Source organism: Heptranchias perlo, unplaced genomic scaffold, assembly GCF_035084215.1.
Source record: "Heptranchias perlo isolate sHepPer1 unplaced genomic scaffold, sHepPer1.hap1 HAP1_SCAFFOLD_430, whole genome shotgun sequence".
Taxonomy (NCBI): Eukaryota; Metazoa; Chordata; class Chondrichthyes; order Hexanchiformes; family Hexanchidae; genus Heptranchias; species Heptranchias perlo.
This window is the reverse complement of record NW_027139443.1, coordinates 38,305-60,252: the sequence shown is the minus strand read 5'-3', so window position 1 is coordinate 60,252 and position 21,948 is coordinate 38,305. Positions and strand designations below refer to the sequence as shown.

Genomic DNA, 21,948 nt, shown 5'->3' with positions numbered 1-21,948 from the left:
TCTGTGTTTCTCCTTGGACCTTGGGGTGGGGAGAGCCCTGCTCTGTGGTGGGGGGGGGTCAGGGGGAGGGAACGGCCTGTATCTTCTGCCCCGCTCTCCCCATAAACCTGTCAATCCCACTGCCCTGCTCTCTTTCCCCCATAGTCCTGTATTAATCCCACACTAATCCCACTGCCCTGCTCTCTTTCCCCCATAGTCCTGTATTAATCCCACACTAATCCCACTGCCCTGCTCTCTTCCCCCATAGCCCTGTATCAATCCCCAAACTAATCCCACTGCCCTGCTCTCTTCCCCCATAGTCCTGTCAATCCCAAACTAATCCCACTGCCCTGCTCTCTTCCCCCATAGTCCTGTCAATCCCACACTAATCCCACTGCCCTGCTCTTTCCCCATAGCCCTGTATCAATCCCCAAATTAATCCCACTGCCCTGCTCTCTTCCCCCATAGTCCTGTGTCAATCCCACACTAATCCCACTGCCCCACTCTCCCCCATAGTCCTGTCAATCCCACTGCCCCACTCTCCCCATAGTCCTGTATCAATCCCCACACTAATCCCACTGCCCCGCTCTCCCCCCATAGCCCTGTATCAATCCCAAACTAATCCCACTGCCCCGCTCTCCCCCCATAGCCCTGTATCAATCCCCACACTAATCCCACTGCCCCACTCTCTCCCCATAGCCCTGTATCAATCCCCACACTAATCCCACTGCCCCACTCTCTCCCCATAGCCCTGTATCAATCCCCACACTAATCCCACTGCCCCACTCTCTCCCCATAGCCCTGTATCAATCCCCACACTAATCCCACTGCCCCACTCTCTCCCCATAGCCCTGTATCAATCCCCACACTAATCCCACTGCCCCACTCTCTCCCCATAGTCCTGTATTAATCCCCAAACTAATCCCACTGCCCTGCTCTCTTCCCCCCCCATAGTCCTGTATTAATCCCCAAACTAATCCCACTGCCCTGCTCTCTCCCCATAGTCCTGTATTAATCCCCAAACTAATCCCACTGCCCTGCTCTCCCCATAGCCCTGTATCAATCCCACTGCCCCACTCTCTCCCCATAGCCCTGTATCAATCCCACTGCCCCACTCTCTCCCCATAGCCCTGTATTAATCCCACAGCCCTGTATTAATCAGTTTTGTTGATGGGTGAAGCATTGATAAGCAAGGACACTCGGAGAGCTCTTTGTCGTGTCATGGGATCTTCTTATCCACCTGACGAGACAGAACCTCTGACTGTGCAGCACTCCCTCACCACAGCACCGATGTCAGCCTGGTTTATTCTCTGGTCGCTGGAGGGGGCCTCAAATCCATGTCCTGAGGTGAGGGGGCCACCCAGATTGGGGTGGCCATTCAGCCCCTCGAGCCTGTTCTGCCATCCAGGGAGATCATGGCTGATTTGTGACCTATATCTGCTCCATCGCCCTTAGATTTTTGTTAACCCAAAAGGTATTATCAATCTCAGATTTAAAATTAACAATCGAGCGAGCGTCGACTGCCGTTTGCAGAAGAGAATTCCAAACTTCTCCCACCCTTTGTGTGTAGAAGTGTATCCTAACTTCAATGTTAAAGTACTAGCCTAAAAATTAGAGCCATGTCCCCTCGTCCTGGACTCCCCAACCAGTGGAAATAGGTCATAAGAAATAGGAGCAGGAGTAGGCCAATCGGCCCCTCGAGCCTGCTCCGCCATTCAATAAGATCATGGCTGATCTGATCCTAACCTCAAATCTAAATTCATGTCCAATTTCCTGCCCGCTCCCCATAACCCCTAATTCCCTTTACTTCCAGGAAACTGTCTATTTCTGTTTTAAATTTATTTAATGATGTAGCTTCCTGGGGCAGCAAATTCCACAGACCTACTCCCCTCTGAGTGAAGAAGTTTCTCCTCATCTCAGTTTTGAAAGAGCAGCCCCTTATTCTAAGATTATGCCCTCTAGTTTCACCCATCCTTGGGAACATCCTTACCGCATCCACCCGATCAAGCCCCTTCACAATCTTGTATGTTTCAGTAAGATCGCCTCTCATTCTTCTGAACTCCAATGAGTAGAGTCCCAATCTACTCAACCTCTCCTCATATGTCCGCCCCCTCATCCCCGGGATTAACCGAGTGAACCTTCTTTGTACTGCCTCGAGAGCAAGTGTGTCTTAAGTATGGAGACCAAAACTGTATGCAGTATTCCAGGTGCGGTCTCACCAATACCTTATATAACTGCAGCAATACCTCCCTGTTTTTATATTCTATCCCCCGAGCAATAAAAGCCAACATTCTGTTGGCCTTCTTGATCACCTGCATACTAACTTTTTGATTTTCTTGCACTAGGACCCCCAGATCCCTTTGTACTGCAGTACTTTCCGGTTTCTTGCCATTAAGATAATAACTTGCTCTCTGATTTTTTTCCTGCCAAAGTGCATAACCTCACATTTTCCAGTTTCTCTCCGTTCCCCTTGATCAAATCACCCTTAATCTACATTCCAGGGAACACAACCCCAGTTTGTGTAAACTCTCCATGTAAATTAACCCTTGGAGTCCAGGTATCATTCCAGTAAATCTACGCTGCATTCCCTCCAAGCCCGATGTACCCTTCCAAGAGTGGCTGAGTTTGTCTCCTCTGTTCAGCTGCCCAGTGGAGGGGATGGGAATAACTTACCTGACCCTCCTCACCCACCAAACCATCTCTAATGTGCTCTGAGTTCCACCGAACGATCCAGCACAGGAGAAGGCGGTTCGGCCCGTCAGGCTAGTTGCAAGAGCAACCCGATTAGTCCCACAACTCGGTGAGTTTTTCTGCTTTAAATATATCTATAAATCCAAATCCCCTTTATTAAAAGTTACTATTAAACCTGCTTCCACCATCCTATCAGGCAGTGCGTTCCAGATCATAAACTTGCTGTGTTCGTGTTCAATTTTTGATCAAGGGATATGGGGAAAGTGGAGATGAGGTTAAAAAGTCAGATCAGGTGTGAGCTCGTTAAATGGCGGAGCAGGCTCGAGGGGCTGAATGGCCTGCTCCTATCTCTAATGGTCTGAAAAATTCTCTTCTTTATTTCTCGCCCCCAAAAACCCCAGTTCTTCCACCAATTACCTTAAATCTGTGTCCCCCGGTTGCCGATCCTTTGGAAGCAGTTTCTCCTGACTGGGCAGCACGTCGACGTTGCTGTGCTCGATCTGCCACCCGAGCCGCAGGCGCCTGGTTGTGAGACCACTGGGAGCAAAGAGTTGGACGCTGAGTTTCCTTGCGGTGGTCCCCACCTTCGACCTTGATAGGAGGACGATGCCAGAGGAGCAGAAGCCAGTGTTCGACAGATCGAGCTCTGTGATCGGACACTTCCCGACAACGAGAGCGGGCAGAACTCGCACAGAAGCAGAAAAGGCTTTGAAGATGGGAGTTTGTTACAATGTGGGATTGAGACAGGGCATTGGGGAGAGAGAGCGGGGCAGGGGGAGTAGTGTCAGATTGATACAGGGCATTGGGGAGAAAGCGGGGCAGTGGGATGAGTGTGGGATTGATACAGGACTATGGGGAGAGAGAGCGGGGCAGTGGGATTAGTGTGGGGATTGATACAGGGCTATGGGGAGAAAGCGGGGCAGTGGGATTGATACAGGGCATTGGGGAGAGAGAGCAGGGCAGTGGGATTAGTGTGGGATTGAGACAAGGCATTGGGGAGAGAGTGGGGCAGTGGGATTAGTGTGGGATTAATACAGGGCGATGGGGAGAGAGCGGGGCAGTGGGATGAGTGTGGGATTGATACAGGGCTATGGGGAGCAAGCGGGGCAGTGGGATTGATACAGGGCATTGGGGAGAGAGAGCGGGGCAGTGGGATTAGTGTGGGATTGATACAGGGCATTGGGGAGAGAGCGGGGCAGTGGGATTAGTGTGGGGATTGATACAGGGCTATGGGGAGAGAGTGGGGCAGTGGGATGAGTGTGGGATTGATACAGGGCTATGGGGAGCAAGCGGGGCAGTGGGATTAGTGTGGGGATTGATACAGGGCTATGGGGGGAGAGTGGGGCAGTGGGATGAGTGTGGGATTGATACAGGGCTATGGGGAGCAAGCGGGGCAGTGGGATTAGTGTGGGGATTGATACAGGGCTATGGGGAGAAAGCGGGGCAGTGGGATTAGTGTGGGATTGATACAGGGCATTGGGGAGAGAGAGTGGGATTAGTGTGGGATTGAGACAGGGCATTGGGGAGAGAGTGGGGCAGTGGGATTAGTGTGGGATTGATACAGGGCGATGGGGAGAGAGCGGGGCAGTGGGATTAGTGTGGGATTGATGCAGGACTATGGGGAGAGAGCGGGGCAGTGGGATTAGTGTGGGATTGATACAGGGCTATGGGGAGAGAGCGGGGCAGTGGGATTAGTGTGGGATTGATACAGGGCTATGGGGAGAGTGTGGGGCAGTGGGATTCGTGTGGGATTGATACAGGGCATTGGGGAGAGAGTGGGGCAGTGGGATTAGTGTGGGATTGATACAGGGCATTGGGGAGAGAGTGGGGCAGTGGGATTCGTGTGGGATTGATACAGGGGTATGGGGAGAGAGTGGGGCAGTGGGATTAGTTTGGGATTGATACAGGGCTAGAGGGAGAGAGCAGGGCAGTGGGATTAGTGTGGGGATTGATACAGGGCAATGGGGAGAGTGGGGCAGTGGGATTAGTGTGGGGATTGATACAGGTCTATGGGGAGAGAGCGGGGCAGTGGGATTCGTGTGGGATTGATACAGGTGTATGGGGAGAGAGTGGGGCAGTGGGATTAGTTTGGGATTGATACAGGGCTATAGGGAGAGAGCGGGGCAGTGGGATTAGTGTGGGGATTGATACAGGTCTATGGGGAGAGAGCGGGGCAGTGGGATTCGTGTGGGATTGATACAGGTGTATGGGGAGAGAGTGGGGCAGTGGGATTAGTTTGGGATTGATACAGGGCTATAGGGAGAGAGCGGGGCAGTGGGATTAGTGTGGGGATTGATACAGGGCTATGAAGAGAGAGTGGGACAGTGGGATGAGTGTGTGATCGATACAGGGCTATGGGGAGAGAGTGGGACAGTGGGATTAATGTGGGGATTGATACAGGGCTATGGGGAGAGAGTGGGGCAGAGGGATTAGTGTGGGATTGATACAGGGCTATGGGGAGAGAGTGGGGCAGTGGGATTGGTTTGGGATTGACACAGGGCTATGGGGAGAGAGTGGGGCAGTGGGATTAGTGTGGGATTGATACAGGGCTATGGGGAGAGAGTGGGGCAGTGGGATTGGTTTGGGATTGACACAGGGTTATGGGGAGAGAGTGGGGCAATGGGATTACGGTGGGATTGATACAGGGCTATGCCAATAGAGCGGGGCAGTGGGATTAGTGTGGGATTGATACAGGGCTATGGGGAGAGAGCGGGGCAGAGGGATTAGTGTTGGGATTGATACAGGGCTATGGGGAGAGAGTGGGATTAGTGTGGGATTGATACAGGGCTATGGGGAGACAGCGGGGCAGTGGGATTAGTGTGGGATTGATACAGGGCGATGGGGAGAGAGCGGGGCAGTGGGATTAGTGTGGGATTGATACAGGGCTATGGGGAGAGAGCGGGGCAGAGGGATCAGTGTGGGATTGATACAGGGCTATGGGGAGAGAGTGGGGCAGTGGGATTGGTTTGGGATTGACACAGGGCTATGGGGAGAGAGTGGGGCAGTGGGATTAGTGTGTGATTGATACAGGGCGATGGGGGGAGAGTGGGGCAGTGGGATTAGTGTGGGATTGATACAGGGCTATGGGGAGAGAGTGGGACAGTGGGATTTGTTTGGGGATTGATACAGGGCTATGGGGAGAGAGTGGGGCAGTGGGATTAGGGTGGGGATTGATACAGGGCTATGGGGGGAGAGCGGGGCAGTGGGATTAGTGTGGGGATTGATACAGGGCTATGGGGAGAGAGCGAGGCAGTGGGATTAGGGTGGGGATTGATACAGGGCTATGGGGGGATAGCGGGGCAGTGGGATTAGTGTTAGGATTGATACAGGGCTATGGGGAGAGAGTGGGATTAGTGTGGGATTAGTGTGGGATTGATACAGGGCTATGGGGAGACAGCGGGGCAGAGGGATTAGTGTGGGATTGATACAGGGCTATGGGCGGAGAGTGGGGCAGTGGGATTGACACAGGGCTATGGGGAGAGAGTGGGGCAGTGGGATTAGTGTGTGATTGATACCGGGCAATGGGGAGAGAGTGGGGCAGTGGGATTCGTGTGTGATTGATACAGGGCTATGGGGAGAGAGCGGGGCAGTGGGATTCGTGTGGGATTGATACAGGTGTATGGGGAGAGAGTGGGGCAGTGGGATTGGTTTGGGATTGATACAGGGCTATGGGGAGAGGGCGGGGCAGTGGGATTAGTGTGGGTATTGATACAGGACTATGGGGGGAGTGGGGCAGTGGGATTAGTGTGGGTATTGATACAGGGCTATGGGGAGAGAGTGGGGCAGTGGGATTAGTTTGGGGATTGATACAGGGCTATGGGGAGAGAGTGGGGCAGTGGGATTAGTTTGGGGATTCATACAGGGCTATGGAGAGAGAGTGGGGCAGTGGGATTAGTGTGGGGATTGATACAGGGCTATGGGGAGAGAGTGGGGCAGTGGGATTAGTGTGGGATTGATACAGGGCTATGGGGGGAGAGTGGGGCAGTGGGATTAGTGTGGGGATTGATACAGGGCTATGGGGGGAGAGTGGGGCAGTGGGATTAGTGTGGGATTGATACAGGGCTATGGGGAGAGAGCGGGGCAGTGGGATTAGTGTGTGATTGATACAGGGCCATTCGGATAGAGTGGGGCAGTGGGATTCGTGTGGGGATTGATACAGGGTATGGGGAGAGAGCGGGGCAGTGGGATGAGTGTGTGATCGATACAGGGCTGTGGGGAGAGAGTGGGACAGTGGGAGTAATGTGCGGATTGATGCAGGGCTATGGGGGGAGAGTGGGGCAGTGGGATTAGTGTGGGATCGATACAGGGCTATGGTGAGAGAGTGGGGCAGTGGGACTAGTGTGGGGATTGATACAGGACTATGGGGAGAGAGCGGGGCAGAGGGATTAGTGTGTGATTGATACAGGGCAATGGGGAGAGAGCGGGGCAGAGGGATTAGTGTTGGGATTGATACAGGGCTGTGGGGAGAGTGTGGGATTAGTGTGGGATTGATACAGGGCTATGGGGAGAGAGTGGGGCAGTGGGATTAGTGTGGGATTGATACAGGGCTATGGGGGGAGAGCGGGGCAGTGGGATTAGTGTGTGATTGATACAGGACTATGGGGAGAGAGTGGGGCAGTGGGATTAGTGTGGGATTGATACAGGGCTATGGGGAGAGAGCCGGACAGTGGGATTCGTGTGGGGATTGATACAGGGCTATGGGGAGAGAGTGGGGCAGTGGGATTAGTGTGGGATTGATACAGGGCTATGGGGAGAGAGCCGGACAGTGGGATTCGTGTGGGGATTGATACAGGGCTTTGGGGAGAGAGTGGGGCAGTGGGATTCGTGTGGGGATTGATACAGGGCTATGGGGAGAGAGCGGGGCAGTGGGATTAGTGTGGGATTGATACAGGGCTATGGGGAGTGAGCGGGGCAGTGGGATTAGTGTGGGATTGATACAGGGCTATGGGGAGAGAGCGGGGCAGTGGGATTAGTGTGGGATTGATACAGGGCTATGGGGGGAGAGCGGGGCAGTGGGATTAGTGTGGGGATTGATTCAGGGCTATGGGGGGAGAGTGGGGCAGTGTGATTAGAGTGGGGATTGATACACGGCTATGGGGGGAGAGTGGGGCAGTGGGATTAGTGTGGGGATTGATACAGGGCTATGGGGAGAGAGTGGGGCTGTGGGATTAGAGTGGGGATTGATTCAGGGCTATGGGGGGAGAGTGGGGCAGTGGGATTAGTGTGGGGATTGATCCAGGGCTATGGGGAGAGAGTGGGGCAGTGGGATTAGAGTGGGGATTGATTCAGGGATATGGGGAGAGAGTGGGGCAGTGGGATTAGTGTGGGGATTGATACAGGGCTATGGGGGGAGAGTGGGGCAGTGGGATTAGTGTGGGGATTGATACAGGGCTATGGGGAGAGAGTGGGGCAGTGGGATTAGAGTGGGGATTGATGCAGGGCTATGGGGGGAGAGTGGGGCAGTGGGATTAGAGTGGGGATTGATACACGGCTATGGGGGGAGAGCGGGGCAGTGTGATTAGTGTGGGATTGATACAGGGCTATGGGGAGAGAGTGGGATAGTGGGATTAGTGTGGGATTGATACAGGGCTATGGGGAGAGAGTGGGGCAGTGGGATTAGTGTGGGGATTGATCCAGGGCTATGGGGAGAGAGTGGGGCAGTGGGATTAGTGTGGGATTGATAGAGGGCTATGGGGAGAGAGCGGGGCAGTGGGATTGGTTTGGGATTGATACAGGGCTATGGGGAGAGGGCGGGGCAGTGGGATGAGTGTGTGATCGATACAGGGCTATGGGGAGAGAGTGGGACAGTGGGATTAATGTGGGGATTGAAACAGGGCTATGGGGAGAGAGCGGGGCAGTGGGATTGGTTTGGGATTGATACAGGGCTATGGGGAGAGAGCGGGGCAGTGGGATGAGTGTGTGATCGATACAGGGCTATGGGGAGAGAGTGGGGCAGTGGGATTAGTGTGGGGATTGATACAGGGCTATGGGGAGAGAGTGGGGCAGTGGGATTAGTGTAGGATTGATACAGGGCTATGGGGAGAGAGTGGGGCAGTGGGATTAGTGTGGGATTGATACAGGGCTATGGGGAGAGAGCGGGGCAGTGGGATTAGTGTGGGGATTGATACAGGGCTATGGGGAGAGAGTGGGACAGTGGGATTAATGTGGGGATTGAAACAGGGCTATGGGGAGACAGCGGGGCAGTTGGATTGGTTTGGGATTGATACAGGGCTATGGGGAGAGAGCGGGGCAGTGGGATTAATGTGGGGATTGAAACAGGGCTATGGGGAGAGAGCGGGGCAGTGGGATTGGTTTGGGATTGATACAGGGCTATGGGGAGAGAGCGGGGCAGTGGGATGAGTGTGTGATCGATACAGGGCTATGGGGAGAGAGTGGGGCAGTGGGATTAGTGTGGGGATTGATACAGGGCTATGGGGAGAGAGTGGGGCAGTGGGATTAGTGTAGGATTGATACAGGGCTATGGGGAGAGAGTGGGGCAGTGGGATTAGTGTGGGATTGATACAGGGCTATGGGGAGAGAGCGGGGCAGTGGGATTAGTGTGGGGATTGATACAGGGCTATGGGGAGAGAGTGGGACAGTGGGATTAATGTGGGGATTGAAACAGGGCTATGGGGAGAGAGCGGGGCAGTTGGATTGGTTTGGGATTGATACAGGGCTATGGGGAGAGAGCGGGGCAGTGGGATTAGTGTGGGATTGATACAGGGCTATGGGGAGAGTGGGGCAGTGGGATTAGTGTGGGGATTGATACAGGGCTATGGGGAGAGAGCGGGGCAGTGGGATTAGTGTGGGATTGATACAGGGCTATGGGGAGAGAGTGGGGCAGTGGGATTAGTGTGGGATTGATACAGGGCTATGGGGAGAGTGTGGGGCAGTGGGATTAGTGTGGGGATTGATACAGGACTATGGGGAGAGAGTGGGGAAGTGGGATTAGTGTGGGATTGATACAGGACTATGGGGAGAGAGTGGGGCAGTGGGATTGGTTTGGTATTGATACAGGGTTATGGGGAGAGAGTGGGGCAGTGGGATTAGTGTGTGATTGATACAGGGCTATGGGGAGAGAGTGGGGCAGTGGGACTGGTTTGGGATTGATGCAGGGCTATGGGGAGAGAGCGGGGCAATGGGATTAGTGTGGGATTGATACAGGGCTATGGGGGGAGAGCGGGGCAGTGGGATTAGTGTGTGATTGATACAGGACTATGGGGAGAGAGTGGGGCAGTGGGATTAGTGTGGGATTGATACAGGGCTATGGGGAGAGAGTGGGGCAGTGGGATTAGTGTGGGATTGATACAGGGCTATGGGGGGAGAGTGGGGCAGTGGGATTAGTTTGGGATTGATACAGGGCTATGGGGGGAGAGTGGGGCAGTGGGATTAGTTTGGGATTGATCCAGGGCTATGGGGAGAGAGTGGGGCAGTGGGATTAGAGTGGGGATTGATTCAGGCCTATGGGTAGAGAGTGGGGCAGTGGGATTAGTGTGGGGATTGATACAGGGCTATGGGGGGAGAGTGGGGCAGTGGGATTAGTGTGGGGATTGATACAGGGCTATGGGGAGAGAGTGGGGCAGTGGGATTAGTGTGGGGATTGATACAGGGCTATGGGGAGAGAGTGGGGCAGTGGGATTAGTTTGGGGATTGATACAGGGCTATGGGGGGAGAGTGGGGCAGTGGGATTAGTGTGGGGATTGATTCAGGGCTATGGGGAGAGAGTGGGGCAGTGGGATTAGTGTGGGATTGATACAGGGCTATGGGGGGAGAGTGGGGCAGTGGGATTAGTTTGGGATTGATACAGGGCTATGGGGGGAGAGTGGGGCAGTGGGATTAGTTTGGGATTGATACAGGGCTATGGGGAGAGAGTGGGGCAGTGGGATTAGTTTGGGATTGATACAGGGCTATGGGGAGAGAGTGGGGCAGTGGGATTAGAGTGGGGATTGATACAGGGCTATGGGGAGAGAGTGGGGCAGTGGGATTAGTGTGGGGATTGATACAGGGCTATGGGGAGAGAGTGGGGCAGTGGGATTCGTGTGGGATTGATACAGGGCTTTGGGGGGAGAGTGGGGCAGTGGGATTAGAGTGGGGATTGATTCAGGGCTATGGGGGGAGAGTGGGGCAGTGGGATTAGAGTGGGATTGATACAGGGCTTTGGGGAGAGAGTGGGGCAGTGGGATTAGAGTGGGATTGATTCAGGGCTATGGGGAGAGAGTGGGGCAGTGGGATTAGAGTGGGGATTGATACAGGACTATGGGGGGAGAGTGGGGCAGTGGGATTAGAGTGGGATTGATTCAGGGCTGTGGGGAGAGAGCGGGGCAGTGGGATTAGAGTGGGGATTGATACAGGACTATGGGGGGAGAGTGGGGCAGTGGGATTAGAGTGGGATTGATTCAGGGCTATGGGGAGAGAGCGGGGCAGTGGGATTAGAGTGGGGATTGATACAGGACTATGGGGGGAGAGTGGGGCAGTGGGATTAGTGTGGGATTGATACAGGGGTATGGGGGGAGAGTGGGGCAGTGGGATTAGTGTGGGATTGATACAGGGCTATGGGGAGAGAGTGGGGCAGTGGGATTAGTGTGGGATTGATGCAGGGCTGTGGGGGGAGAGTGGGGCAGTGTGATTGGGGGATTGTTCTCGCACGGACACTGTGCACCGATTTCCAGCCTCTGCTGCTTCCAACCTCTCCCGGGTTCTCTCCCGGAGCAGCAGTTTTGAGCAATTTATTTCATGCGAGGCACGGGAGTGACCTTGATATTGATATCTCGTTATGCCAAGTGATTTTGAACGTGCCTTCCTCCTGACTGAATCGAGTAATGATTTACAGGAAAATAACTTAATTGGTAACTGCACCGTGCCCTTGAAACTTGTCCCGCTGTCGTTCAGCGAGTGGATTGCTGGCTGTCGCCAATCCAGTCTCGTCTGGTGTTCAGGTCACTGGGCAGCGGCCGATAAATAAACAGGGAAAATCTTTGCCCCCCTTTTGAAGCCTGGGTTTTGAGCTCGTCAACAGAGCTCAAGATGGTTCCAGACGACTGCTAATAGTCAGCGGTGAACATTGACGACCTGGACTTGGGCATGGAGGGTGTAATTTCCAGAGTTTGCAGTGCAGTCGAAACTCGGGAATGCAGTGGACGGTGAGGACTTCGGGGGGGGGCGGGGGGGACACGCAGACAGGCTGGTGAAACGGGCAAATGAAATTTAACGCGGAGAAGTGAGAAGTGACGCATTTTGGTTCGAAGAATGAGGAGAGGCAATATAAACTAAATGGGACAATTTTTAAAGGGGAGGTGCAGGAACAGAGAGACCTGGGGGTGTTTGTACACAAATCTTCGAAGGTGGCAGGACAGGTTGAGAAGGCTGTTTAAAAAAGCATAAGGCTTTATTAATCGAGGCATCGGGTACAAAAAGCAAGGGAGTTATGCTAAACCCCTTTATAAAACACTGGTCGGGCCTCGGCTGGAGTATTGGGTCCAATTCTGGGCCCTGCACTTTAGGAAGGATGTCCAGGCCTCGGAGAGGGTGCAGAGGAGATTTACCAGAATGGTCCCGGGGATGAGGGACCTCGGTTACGTGGGGGAGACTGGAGAATCTGGGGTCGTTCCCCTCAGAGCAGAGAAGGTTAAGGAGGAGATTCGATCGAGGGGTTCAAAATCAGGAAGGGGTTTTGAGAGAGTAAATAAGGAGAGACTGTTTCCAGTGGGCAGGAGGGTCGGTGACCAGAGGACACGGATTTAAGGCGATCGGGGAAAGGGCCAGAGGGGGAGAGGATGAGGAGACGTTTATTTAACGCAGCGAGTTGTGACGATCTGGAACTCGCTGCCTGAAAGGGAGCAGATTCGATGATAACTTTCAAAAGGGGAATTGGATAAGGGGAAACAATTTGCAGGGGCTGTGGGGGGAACGAGGGAACTCCTCGGTTGGCTCAGGCGCGATGGGCTGAACGGCCTTCCCCGCCGTGCGGCACCGTTCTACGGTCCGATGACTCTTAACAGGGGTCCCGTGCCCTCGCAGCGGCGGAGAAGCGAAAAGTGAGTGGGCAAGACAGCTCGGACGTTCCATCAAAATTTTTGTTTTTTTTTACTTAAGAACCAGAACTGTGATCACAAAGTTTACAAATCATTGGAGTTCAAGGGTCAAGCAGCGAAAGGCATCCCGTCACCCTGGAAACGAAGATGGCAGTCAAGCGGGAAACAGTCTGCCTCCCAAACCCCCCGCCCGCAGGCTTTGACCCCCCCTCCACCTCCCGACACAAACCCCCGTTCAAAAAGATATCAGGAGCTAGTTTTCAATCGTTGCGGTGTTACAGAGAGACCAGGGGGACATGTCCTGTCAATAGGGGAGAGTTTGGATCGAGTTAGCAGGGGGATCCATCCCTCGACCCCAGATCTTCTCCCCTTTTGCCCAGCTCAGGCAGGGAGCCCGTCCCCCACCTCCGGCGGCCTGAGCTGGGACGCGGTGCCCCGATTGTAATTTTACTCCCCCCTTCAGCACAGCCGAGGAGCGGATTGGAGAGGGCGGGGGGAAGGGAGCTTTCCCCAATCTGTAAAACCCCCCCCCTCCTCCTCAACCCCCCCACCCCCACCGAGCGTTTGGGGAAACAGCCGAGAGCTTTTTGTTTTTGGTTGGCGGTTGGGCCAGAACCCGTCTTGACGTGTTTATCGGTGAGGATGGGTTTGTCGTCTGTCGGGACCTGACCTGATGCTTTCAGGCCCGAAACTTACTTTAGGTTCAATGGTTTCCTGGAATTACTGCGAGAGAGAGAGAGAGAGAGAGAGAGATAGATAGAGAGAGATAGATAGAGAGAGATAGATAGAGAGAGAGAGAGAGATAGATAGATAGAGACAGCGAGGGAGAGAGAGAGATAGATAGAGACAGCGAGGGAGAGAGAGAGATAGATAGAGACAGCGAGAGAGAGTGATAGATAGATAGAGACAGTAAGAGAGAGAGAGAGATAGAGACAGTAAGAGAGAGAGAGAGATAGAGACAGCGAGGGAGAGAGAGATAGAGACAGTAAGAGAGAGTGATAGATAGAGACAGTAAGAGAGAGTGATAGATAGAGACAGCGAGGGAGAGTGATAGATAGAGACAGCGAGAGAGAGAGAGAGATAGATAGAGACAGCGAGGGAGAGAGAGATAGAGACAGTAAGAGAGAGTGATAGATAGAGACAGTAAGAGAGAGTGATAGATAGAGACAGTAAGAGAGAGTGATAGATAGAGACAGCGAGGGAGAGTGATAGATAGAGACAGCGAGGGAGAGAGAGATAGAGACAGTAAGAGAGAGTGATAGAGACAGCGAGGGAGAGAGAGATAGAGACAGCGAGGGAGAGAGAGATAGAGACAGTAAGAGAGAGTGATAGATAGAGACAGCGAGGGAGAGAGAGAGATAGAGACAGCGAGGGAGAGAGAGATAGAGACAGCGAGGGAGAGAGAGAGATAGAGACAGCGAGGGAGAGAGAGATAGAGATAGAGACAGCGAGGGAGAGAGAGAGATAGAGACAGCGAGGGAGAGAGAGATAGAGATAGAGACAGCATGGGAGAGATAGATAGATAGATAGAGACAGCGAGAGAGATAGATAGATAGAGACAGCGAGAGAGATAGATAGATAGATAGAGTCAGCGAGAGAGAGAGACAGATAAGAGACAGCGAGAGATAAGAGACAGCGAGAGAGTGATAGAGATAGCAAGGGAGAGAGGGAGAGAGTGATAGAGACAGCGAGAGAGATAGACAGATAGAGACAGCGAGAGATAAGAGACAGCGAGAGATAAGAGACAGCGAGGGAGAGAGAGTGATAGACAGCGAGGGAGAGATAGATAGAGACAGCGAGAGAAAGATAGATAGAGACAGCGAGAGAAAGATAGATAGAGACAGCGAGAGAAAGATAGAGACAGCGAGAGAAAGACAGATAGAGACAGCGAGAGAGAGTGATAGAGACAGAGAGAGAGAGAGAGTGATAGAGACAGTGAGACAGAGACAGAGAGAGAGAGAGACAGAGAGAGAGACAGAGAGAGAGAGAGAGAGACAGAGAGAGAGAGAGAGACAGAGAGAGAGAGAGAGACAGAGAGAGAGAGAGAGACAGAGAGAGAGAGAGAGACAGAGAGAGAGAGAGACAGACAGAGAGAGAGAGACAGAGAGAGAGAGACAGAAAGAGATAGAGACAGAGAAGCAGAGAGACAGCGAGCGAGAGCGAGAGATAGAGACGGAGAAGCAGAGAGAGAAGCGCGACAGAGAGCGCTGCGCGCGAGACAGAGAGGGAGCGCGAGACAGAGAGGGAGCGCGAGACAGAGAGGGAGCGCGAGACAGAGAGGGAGAGGGCGAGAGAGAGAGCGCGAGACAGAGAGAGAGCGCGAGACAGAGAGAGAGCACGAGACAGAGAGAGAGAGCGCGAGACAGAGAGAGAGAGCGCGAGACAGAGAGAGAGAGCGCGAGACAGAGAGAGAGAGCGCGAGACAGAGAGAGAGAGCGCGAGACAGAGAGAGAGAGCGCGAGACAGAGAGAGAGAGCGCGAGACAGAGAGAGAGAGCGCGAGACAGAGAGAGAGAGAGAGAGAGAGAGAATCCCTGCTGAACCCTGGCACGGGACAGGTCCCGAGGTCTCACTGGAAGAAGCCGGAACACTTTACACTTAAAAGAAAACCCTCCAAATTCCACTGGATAAATTGAAGCCTCTCCGAGCTTCGATATCTTTCACTCCCCGCCCTCTCACCCCGACCTCAAACCCCACCGCCCCCCCGCCGCCCCACGGTTCGATCCCTGCTCCGAGCTGCTCAGTCGCTCTCCTGTTCTCCGACATCTTCACTTCCGGCCGCTTTTGTCCAGCGGGAAAAGAACCACCTGCGAGAGCTCTGACCTGCGCCGCGATGTTGCGTCTGCTGAGCGGTGCGATTGAAGACACCGCGGAGGTGGTGGGTTTTTTTTTTTGGGGGGGGGGGGTGGGGAGTCCTGGCCGAAGCTCGCGACGAGCATCCGTTCCGACTTCCGTTGCTCGTTTCCATCCACCGCTCTCCCCGACTGCCTCTCCCGGCTTGTGAGGGAGGGGTTTGCGGTAACGGGGGGCGGGGGGAGGGGGATGGGAGTCGTGGGCTACCCGGAGTCCTGGCGGGCGTGTGAGATCGACCTGTCAGCGGCACCGTTGCTTTAATAGGGCGGTTTCACGCCACCCGGGCAGTATGGGTGAGCAGTGCCGCCATTAACGTACACCTAAGGGGAGGGGAGGGGGGCGGGGGTTTGGGGAGGGGGGCGGGGGTTTGGGGAAGAGGGCGGGGGTGTTGCTAAGGAACGGAAGGAGTCCCAAACGGAATTAACTCCCTCAGCACACCCCGAGGAACGGTCCTCAGTTGCTGCCCCGTTTCGTCGCAGTCAATGAGGAACTGGACGCATTCCTGATTCGGCCGGGGAGGGGAGGGGAGGGGAAGGGGAGGGGGGAGTCTCTGGGGAGAAGGCAGTCAGCTGGCCGAGGGTTTCTTGGCTTCGAGGGTGCACTGGTGGCTGTGCAGGCTGGACGAGTTCTTGAACTGCTTGCCGCAGTCTGCGCAGATGCAGGGCCCCTCCCAGGCGTGGACCCGCTGGTGCCTGCCCAGCACCGAAAGGCGGGTGAAGCCCTTCTCGCAGACCGGGCACTTGTAGGGCCGCTCCTGGCTGTGGGTGCCCTTGTGCTGGGTCAGGGTGGACGACTTGGTGAAGCCCTTGCCGCACTCCGGGCACTTGAAGGGCTTCTCGCCGCTGTGGGTGCGCTGGTGCTGCACCAGGCTGGACGAGTGGCGGAACTCCTTCTCGCAGTCGGGGCACTTGAAGGGCCGCTCGCCGGTGTGGGTGCGCAGGTGGCTGCGCAGGCTGGAGGGCTCGCTGAAGCCCTTGCCGCACTCCAGGCACTTGAAGGGCTTCTCGCCGGTGTGGGTGCGCTGGTGGATCACCAGGATGGAGGACTGGCTGAAGCGCTTGCCGCAGAAGGGGCACTTGAAGGGCTTCTCGCCGGTGTGCGTGCGCTGGTGCCGCCGCAGGCTGGACAGCTCGCTGAAGCCCTTGGCGCAGGTGGGGCACTGGAAGGGCTTCTCGCCAGTGTGGGTGCGCTCGTGCCGCCGCAGATTGGACAGCAGGTTGAACTGCTTGCCGCAGTCCTGGCACTTGAAGGGCTTCTCGCCCGAGTGCACCCGCTGGTGCTGCTTAAAGTTCGAGTACTTGTTGAAGCTGCGGCCGCACTCGGTGCAGATGAAGCACTTCTGCCTGCCGGGGGGGCGGGCCTTCCTGCTCGCCCGCCTGGCGCTGCCCGCCGCCGCCCACTCCTCGAACAGCTCCGTCGGCTCGTAGTTGGAGTCCGACTGGTCGTCGTCCTCGGCCATCGAGTCCTCCTGTGGGGCGCAGAGAGATGCCGGTCACTGTCGGGGGCAGGTTAACTGTCTCTCTCTTCACCACGCGGAATTTCACAGCATAGGAACAGGCCATTCGGCCCTACAGGTCTATCCCGGTGTTTACGCTCCACACGAGCCTCCTCCCTCCCCGACTTCATCTCACCCTATCCTCCTATTCCTTTCCCCCTCATGTGTTTATCCGGCTTCCCCTTAAATCCATCTCCACTATTCGCCTCAACTACTCCTTGTGGGAGCGAGTTCCACATTCTCGCCACTCTCTGGATGAAGAGGTTTCTCCTGAATTCCAACGGGCCAGAGTAACGTAGCGTCCCCCCAGCCATGGCGGAGAAACAAAGCGGGAAATTGGACCATGACTCCCCGAAAACCAAGCGGGGGGGGGCGAACAAAAAAAAAATCAGATGAATGAATAACCCTCCTGACTACAACAGAAACAGACTAGGTTCACTGGATTGATTCCTGGGATGAGAGGGTTGTCCTATGAGGAGAGATTGAGTAGAATGGGCCGATACTCTCTGGAGTTTCGAAGAATGAGAGGTGATCTCATTGAAACATCGAAGATTCTGAGGGGGCTCGACAGGGTAGATGCTGAGAGGCTGTTTCCCCCCTGGCTGGAGAGTCTAGAACTAGGGGGCATAGTCTCAGGATAAGGGGTCGGACATTCTAGACTGAGATGAGGAGGAATTTCTTCACTCAGAGGGTGGCGAATCTTTGGAATTCTCTACCCCAGAGGGCTGTGGATGCTCAGTCGTTGAGGATATTCAAGGCTGAGATCGATGGATTTTTGGACTCTGGGGGAATCCGAGGGATATGGGGATCGGGCGGGAAAGTGGAGTTGAGGTCAAAGATCAGCCATGATCTGATAGAATGGCGGAGCAGGCTCGAGGGGGGCCGAATGGCCTACTCCTGCTCCTAGTTCTTATGTTCTTGATGGAAACATAAAATTACAGAGATATATTAACAGTGAATGGCCAAAACTGCGGCAAACGGATTTCAATGTCGGGCCATGTGAGGTCATCCACTTTGGACCTAAAAGGATCGGTGAGAGTCCTTTCTGGGGTACTGTGAGCAGTTCTGGGCACCGCACCTTCGGAAGGACATATTGGCCTTGGAGGGAGTGCAGCGTAGGTTTATTAGAATGATAGCCGGACTTCAAGGGTTAAATTATGAAGAGACTTTACACAAACTCGGGTTGTGTTTCCTGGAATTTAGAAGATAAAGGGGTGGTTTGATCAAAGTTTGCAAGATATGAAGGGAGAACTGAAGGGGTGGATAGAGAGAAACTACTTCCACTGGTTGGGGAGTCCAGGACGAGGGGACATAGCCTAAAAATCGAGGGATATGGGGATCGGGCGGGAAAGTGGAGTTGAGGTCAAAGACCAGCCATGATCTGACTGAATGGCGGAGCAGGCTCGAGGGGGCCGAATGGCCCGCTCCTGCTTCTTATCTACGCTATTCGCCTCAACTTGTGGGAGCGAGTTCCACATTCTCAACACTCTCTGGGGAAGGAGGTTTCTCCTGAATTCCCGATTGGATTTATTACTGACTATCTTATATTTATGGCCCTGAGTTCTGGACTCCCCCCCCCCCAACATGGTGGGTGATATAGCGGCTTTGGAAAAGGTCCAGAGGAGAGCATGATACAAGAATGATTCCTCGCTCAAAGAAGCTCAGATAGGCTCAAGGACTTTGGTCCGTTTGCTTTACAGCAGCGTAGACTCAGGGGTGAGCCGATAAGAGGCCTATAAAATAATTGACGGGCTGGACGAGGTACCAATTGAGAGATGATTCCAGTTTAACTGGTTGAGGAGGAGCAGGGGTCACGAGTTCAAAGGGCGGAAGAATCGTGGCATGGTTACAGCGCGGGGGGTCGGCCATTCGGCCCAGCGAGCCCCTCCACTCCCACCCTCCTTCAGGCAGGGATAGGCTGGACGTCAGCCATCTCTTCTTTTCTACCCCCCCCACCCCGCCCCCCCCCCAACCCCCGAAGAGGGTCGGGGGTTACGTTGGCTGGCTGGCTGGCTGGCTTCAAGAGGGAGCTGGACCGCTTCCTGACTGGGCAGCAGAGAACACATCTTGTAGGAGTGCCTTTGTGCCCAACACTCTGTCCGTGCGACCTCCTGGGCCGTTTTCGCTAGCCTGAGGGGGAATTTTTAAGAGAGCATTATTTTTTTTTCTCTCTTGCTGCCCTGGGTACTGTTTTTTTTCCGGCCTCTCCCAGGAGATTACGCGGCTGTGGGGGTGGGTGGGCGCGTGCGAGGGAGAGGGGGCAGAAGCGTTAAGGCGTGTGGGGCAGGCCTGAAGGACCCAGCCGGTCATCCCTTGCCCGGCAGTTTTGGAAGCGAAGAAGGTGCAAAAAGGATTCACAAGAACGATACCCAGAACTGAGAGGTTCGACCTATCGGGAAAGGCTGAATAGCCTGGGGCTCTTTTCTCTGGAAAAGAGAAGACTGAGGGGGTGACCTGATCGAGGTCTTTAAGATTATGAAAGGGTTCGATAGGGTAGACGTAGAGAAGATGTTTCCACTGGTGGGGGAGACCAGAACTAGGAGCCATAAATATAAGATAGTCAGTAATAAATCCAATCGGGGAATTCAGGAGAAACTTCTTTCCCCAGAGAGTGGTGAGAATGTGGAACTCGCTCCCACAAGGAGTAGTTGAGGTGAATAGTGGAGATGGATTTAAGGGGAAGCTGGATAAACACATGAGGGAGAAAGGAATAGAAGGATAGGGTGATAGGATGAGATGGAGTAGGGAGGGAGGAGGCTCGTGTGGAGCATAAACACCGGGATAGACCTGTTGGGCCGAATGGCCTGTTTCTGTGCTGTAAATTGTATGTAATCTTCTCTTTTGTTTTTCTGTCTTTGTGACTGGAAGGCTGTTTCCAGTGGGGTTCTGCAGGGCTCAGTACGAGGTCCCTTGCCTTTTGTGATATATATCAATGATTTAGACTTAAATGTAGGGGGCATGATTAAGAAGTTTGCAGATGATACAAAAATTGGCCGTGTGGTTGATAGTGAGGAGGAAAGCTGTAGACTGCAGGAAGATGTCAATGGGCAGAAAAGTGGCAAATGGAATTCAATCCGGAGAAGTGTGAGGTAATGCATTTGGGGAGGGCAAACAAGGCAAGGGAGTACACAATAAATGGGAGGATACTGAGAGGTGTCGAGGAAGTGAGGGACCTTGGAGTGCATGTCCACAGATCCCTGAAGGTAGCAGGACAGGTAGAAAAGGTGGTTAAGAAGGCATATGGGATACTTTCCTTTATTAGCCGAGGCATAGAATATAAGAGCGGGGAGGTTATGCTCGAACTGTATGAAACACTAGTTAGGCCACAGCTTGAGTACTGTGTACAGTTCTGGTCACCACATTACAGGAAAGATGTGATTGCACCAGAGAGGGTGCAGAGGAGATTTACGAGGATGTTGCCGGGACTGGAGAATTTTAGCGATGAGGAAAGATTGGATAGACTGGGGTTGTTTTCTTCAGAACAGAGGAGGCTGAGGGGTGATTTAATTGAGGTGTATAAAATTATGAGGGGACTAGATAGAGTGGATAGGAAGGATCTATTTCCCTCAGCAGAGGGGTCAGTGACCAGGGGGCATAGATTTAAAGTGATTGGGAGAAGGATTAGAGGGGAGCTGAGGAGAATTTTTTTCACCCAGAGGGTGGTGGGGGTCTGGAACTCACTGCCTGAGAGGGTGGGAGAGGCAGAAACCCTCACCTCATTTAAAAAGTACCTGGATGTGCACCTGAAGAGCCGTGACCTACAGGGCTACGGACCGAGTGCTGGAATCATAGAAAGGTTACAGCACGGAAGGAGGCCATTCGGCCCCTCGAGTCCAAGCCGGCTCTATGGAAGAACTCTCCAATTAGTCCCACTCCCCCCCTCCACTTCCCCCCACAGCCCCTGTGAATTTTTCCCCTTCGAGTATTTCTCCAATTCCCCTTTTGAAAGTTATTATTGAATCTGCTCCCTTTCAGGCCGTGAATTCCAGATCATCACAACTCGCTGCGTTAAATAAATGTCTCCTCATCTCCCCCGTCTGGCTCTTTCCCCGATCGCCTTAAATCCGTGTCCTCTGGTCACCGACCCTCCTGCCACTGGAAACAGTTTCTCCTTATTTACTCTCTCAAAACCCCTTCCTGATTTTAAACCCCTCGATCAAATCTCCTCCTTAACCTTCTCTGCTCTGAGGGGAACGACCCCAGATTCTCCAGTCTCTCCACATAACTGGGGTCCCTCATCCCCGGGACCATTCTGGTAAATCTCCTCTGCACCCTCTCCGAGGCCTGGACATCCTTCCTAAAGTGCGGTACCCAGAATTGGACCCAATACTCCAGCTGAGGCCCGACCAGTGTTTTATAAAGGGGTTAGTATAACTCCCTTGCTTCTTGTACTCGATGCCTCGATTAATAAAGCCCAGGGTCCCTCATGCTTTTTTAAACAACCTTCTCAACCTGTCCTGCCACCTTCAAAGATTTGTGTACAAACACCCCCAGGTCTCTCTGTTCCTGCACCCCCTTTGAAATTGTCCCATTTAGTTTATATTGCCTCTCCTCATTCTTCCTACCAAAATGTGTCACTTCACACTTCTCTGCGTTAAATTCCATCTGCCATGTGTCTGCCCATTTCACCAGTCTGTCTCTGTCCCCCTGAAGTCTGTTACTATCCTCCTCACTGTTTACTACAATCCCGAGTTTCGTGTCATCTGCAAACTTTGGAAATTACATCCTCTAGGCCCGAGTCCTGGTCATTAATATACATCAGAGAGCAGTGGTCTTAATACTGACCCCTGCGGAACATAGGAACAGGAGTAGGCCATTCAGCCCCTCGAGTCCTGCTCTGCCATTTGTTAAGATCATGGCTGATCTGTGATCTAACTCCACATACCTGCCTTTGGCCCAA

The 21,948-nt window shown here is 53.8% G+C and overlaps 1 protein-coding gene across 1 annotated transcript in view; it reads right to left on the bottom strand.

Moving 5' to 3' along the window:
• Nucleotides 1-15,259: 15,259 nt before the first annotated feature.
• Nucleotides 15,260-21,948, bottom strand: part of LOC137312778 (zinc finger protein 774-like) — a 34,469-nt gene continuing 27,780 nt past the window's right edge. Inside the window, exon 3 of the mRNA XM_067979211.1 lies at nt 15,260-17,021. Coding sequence (XP_067835312.1) covers nt 16,119-17,021 — 903 coding nt within the window. The 3' untranslated portion in view covers nt 15,260-16,118. The remainder of the gene's footprint in view (nt 17,022-21,948) is intronic.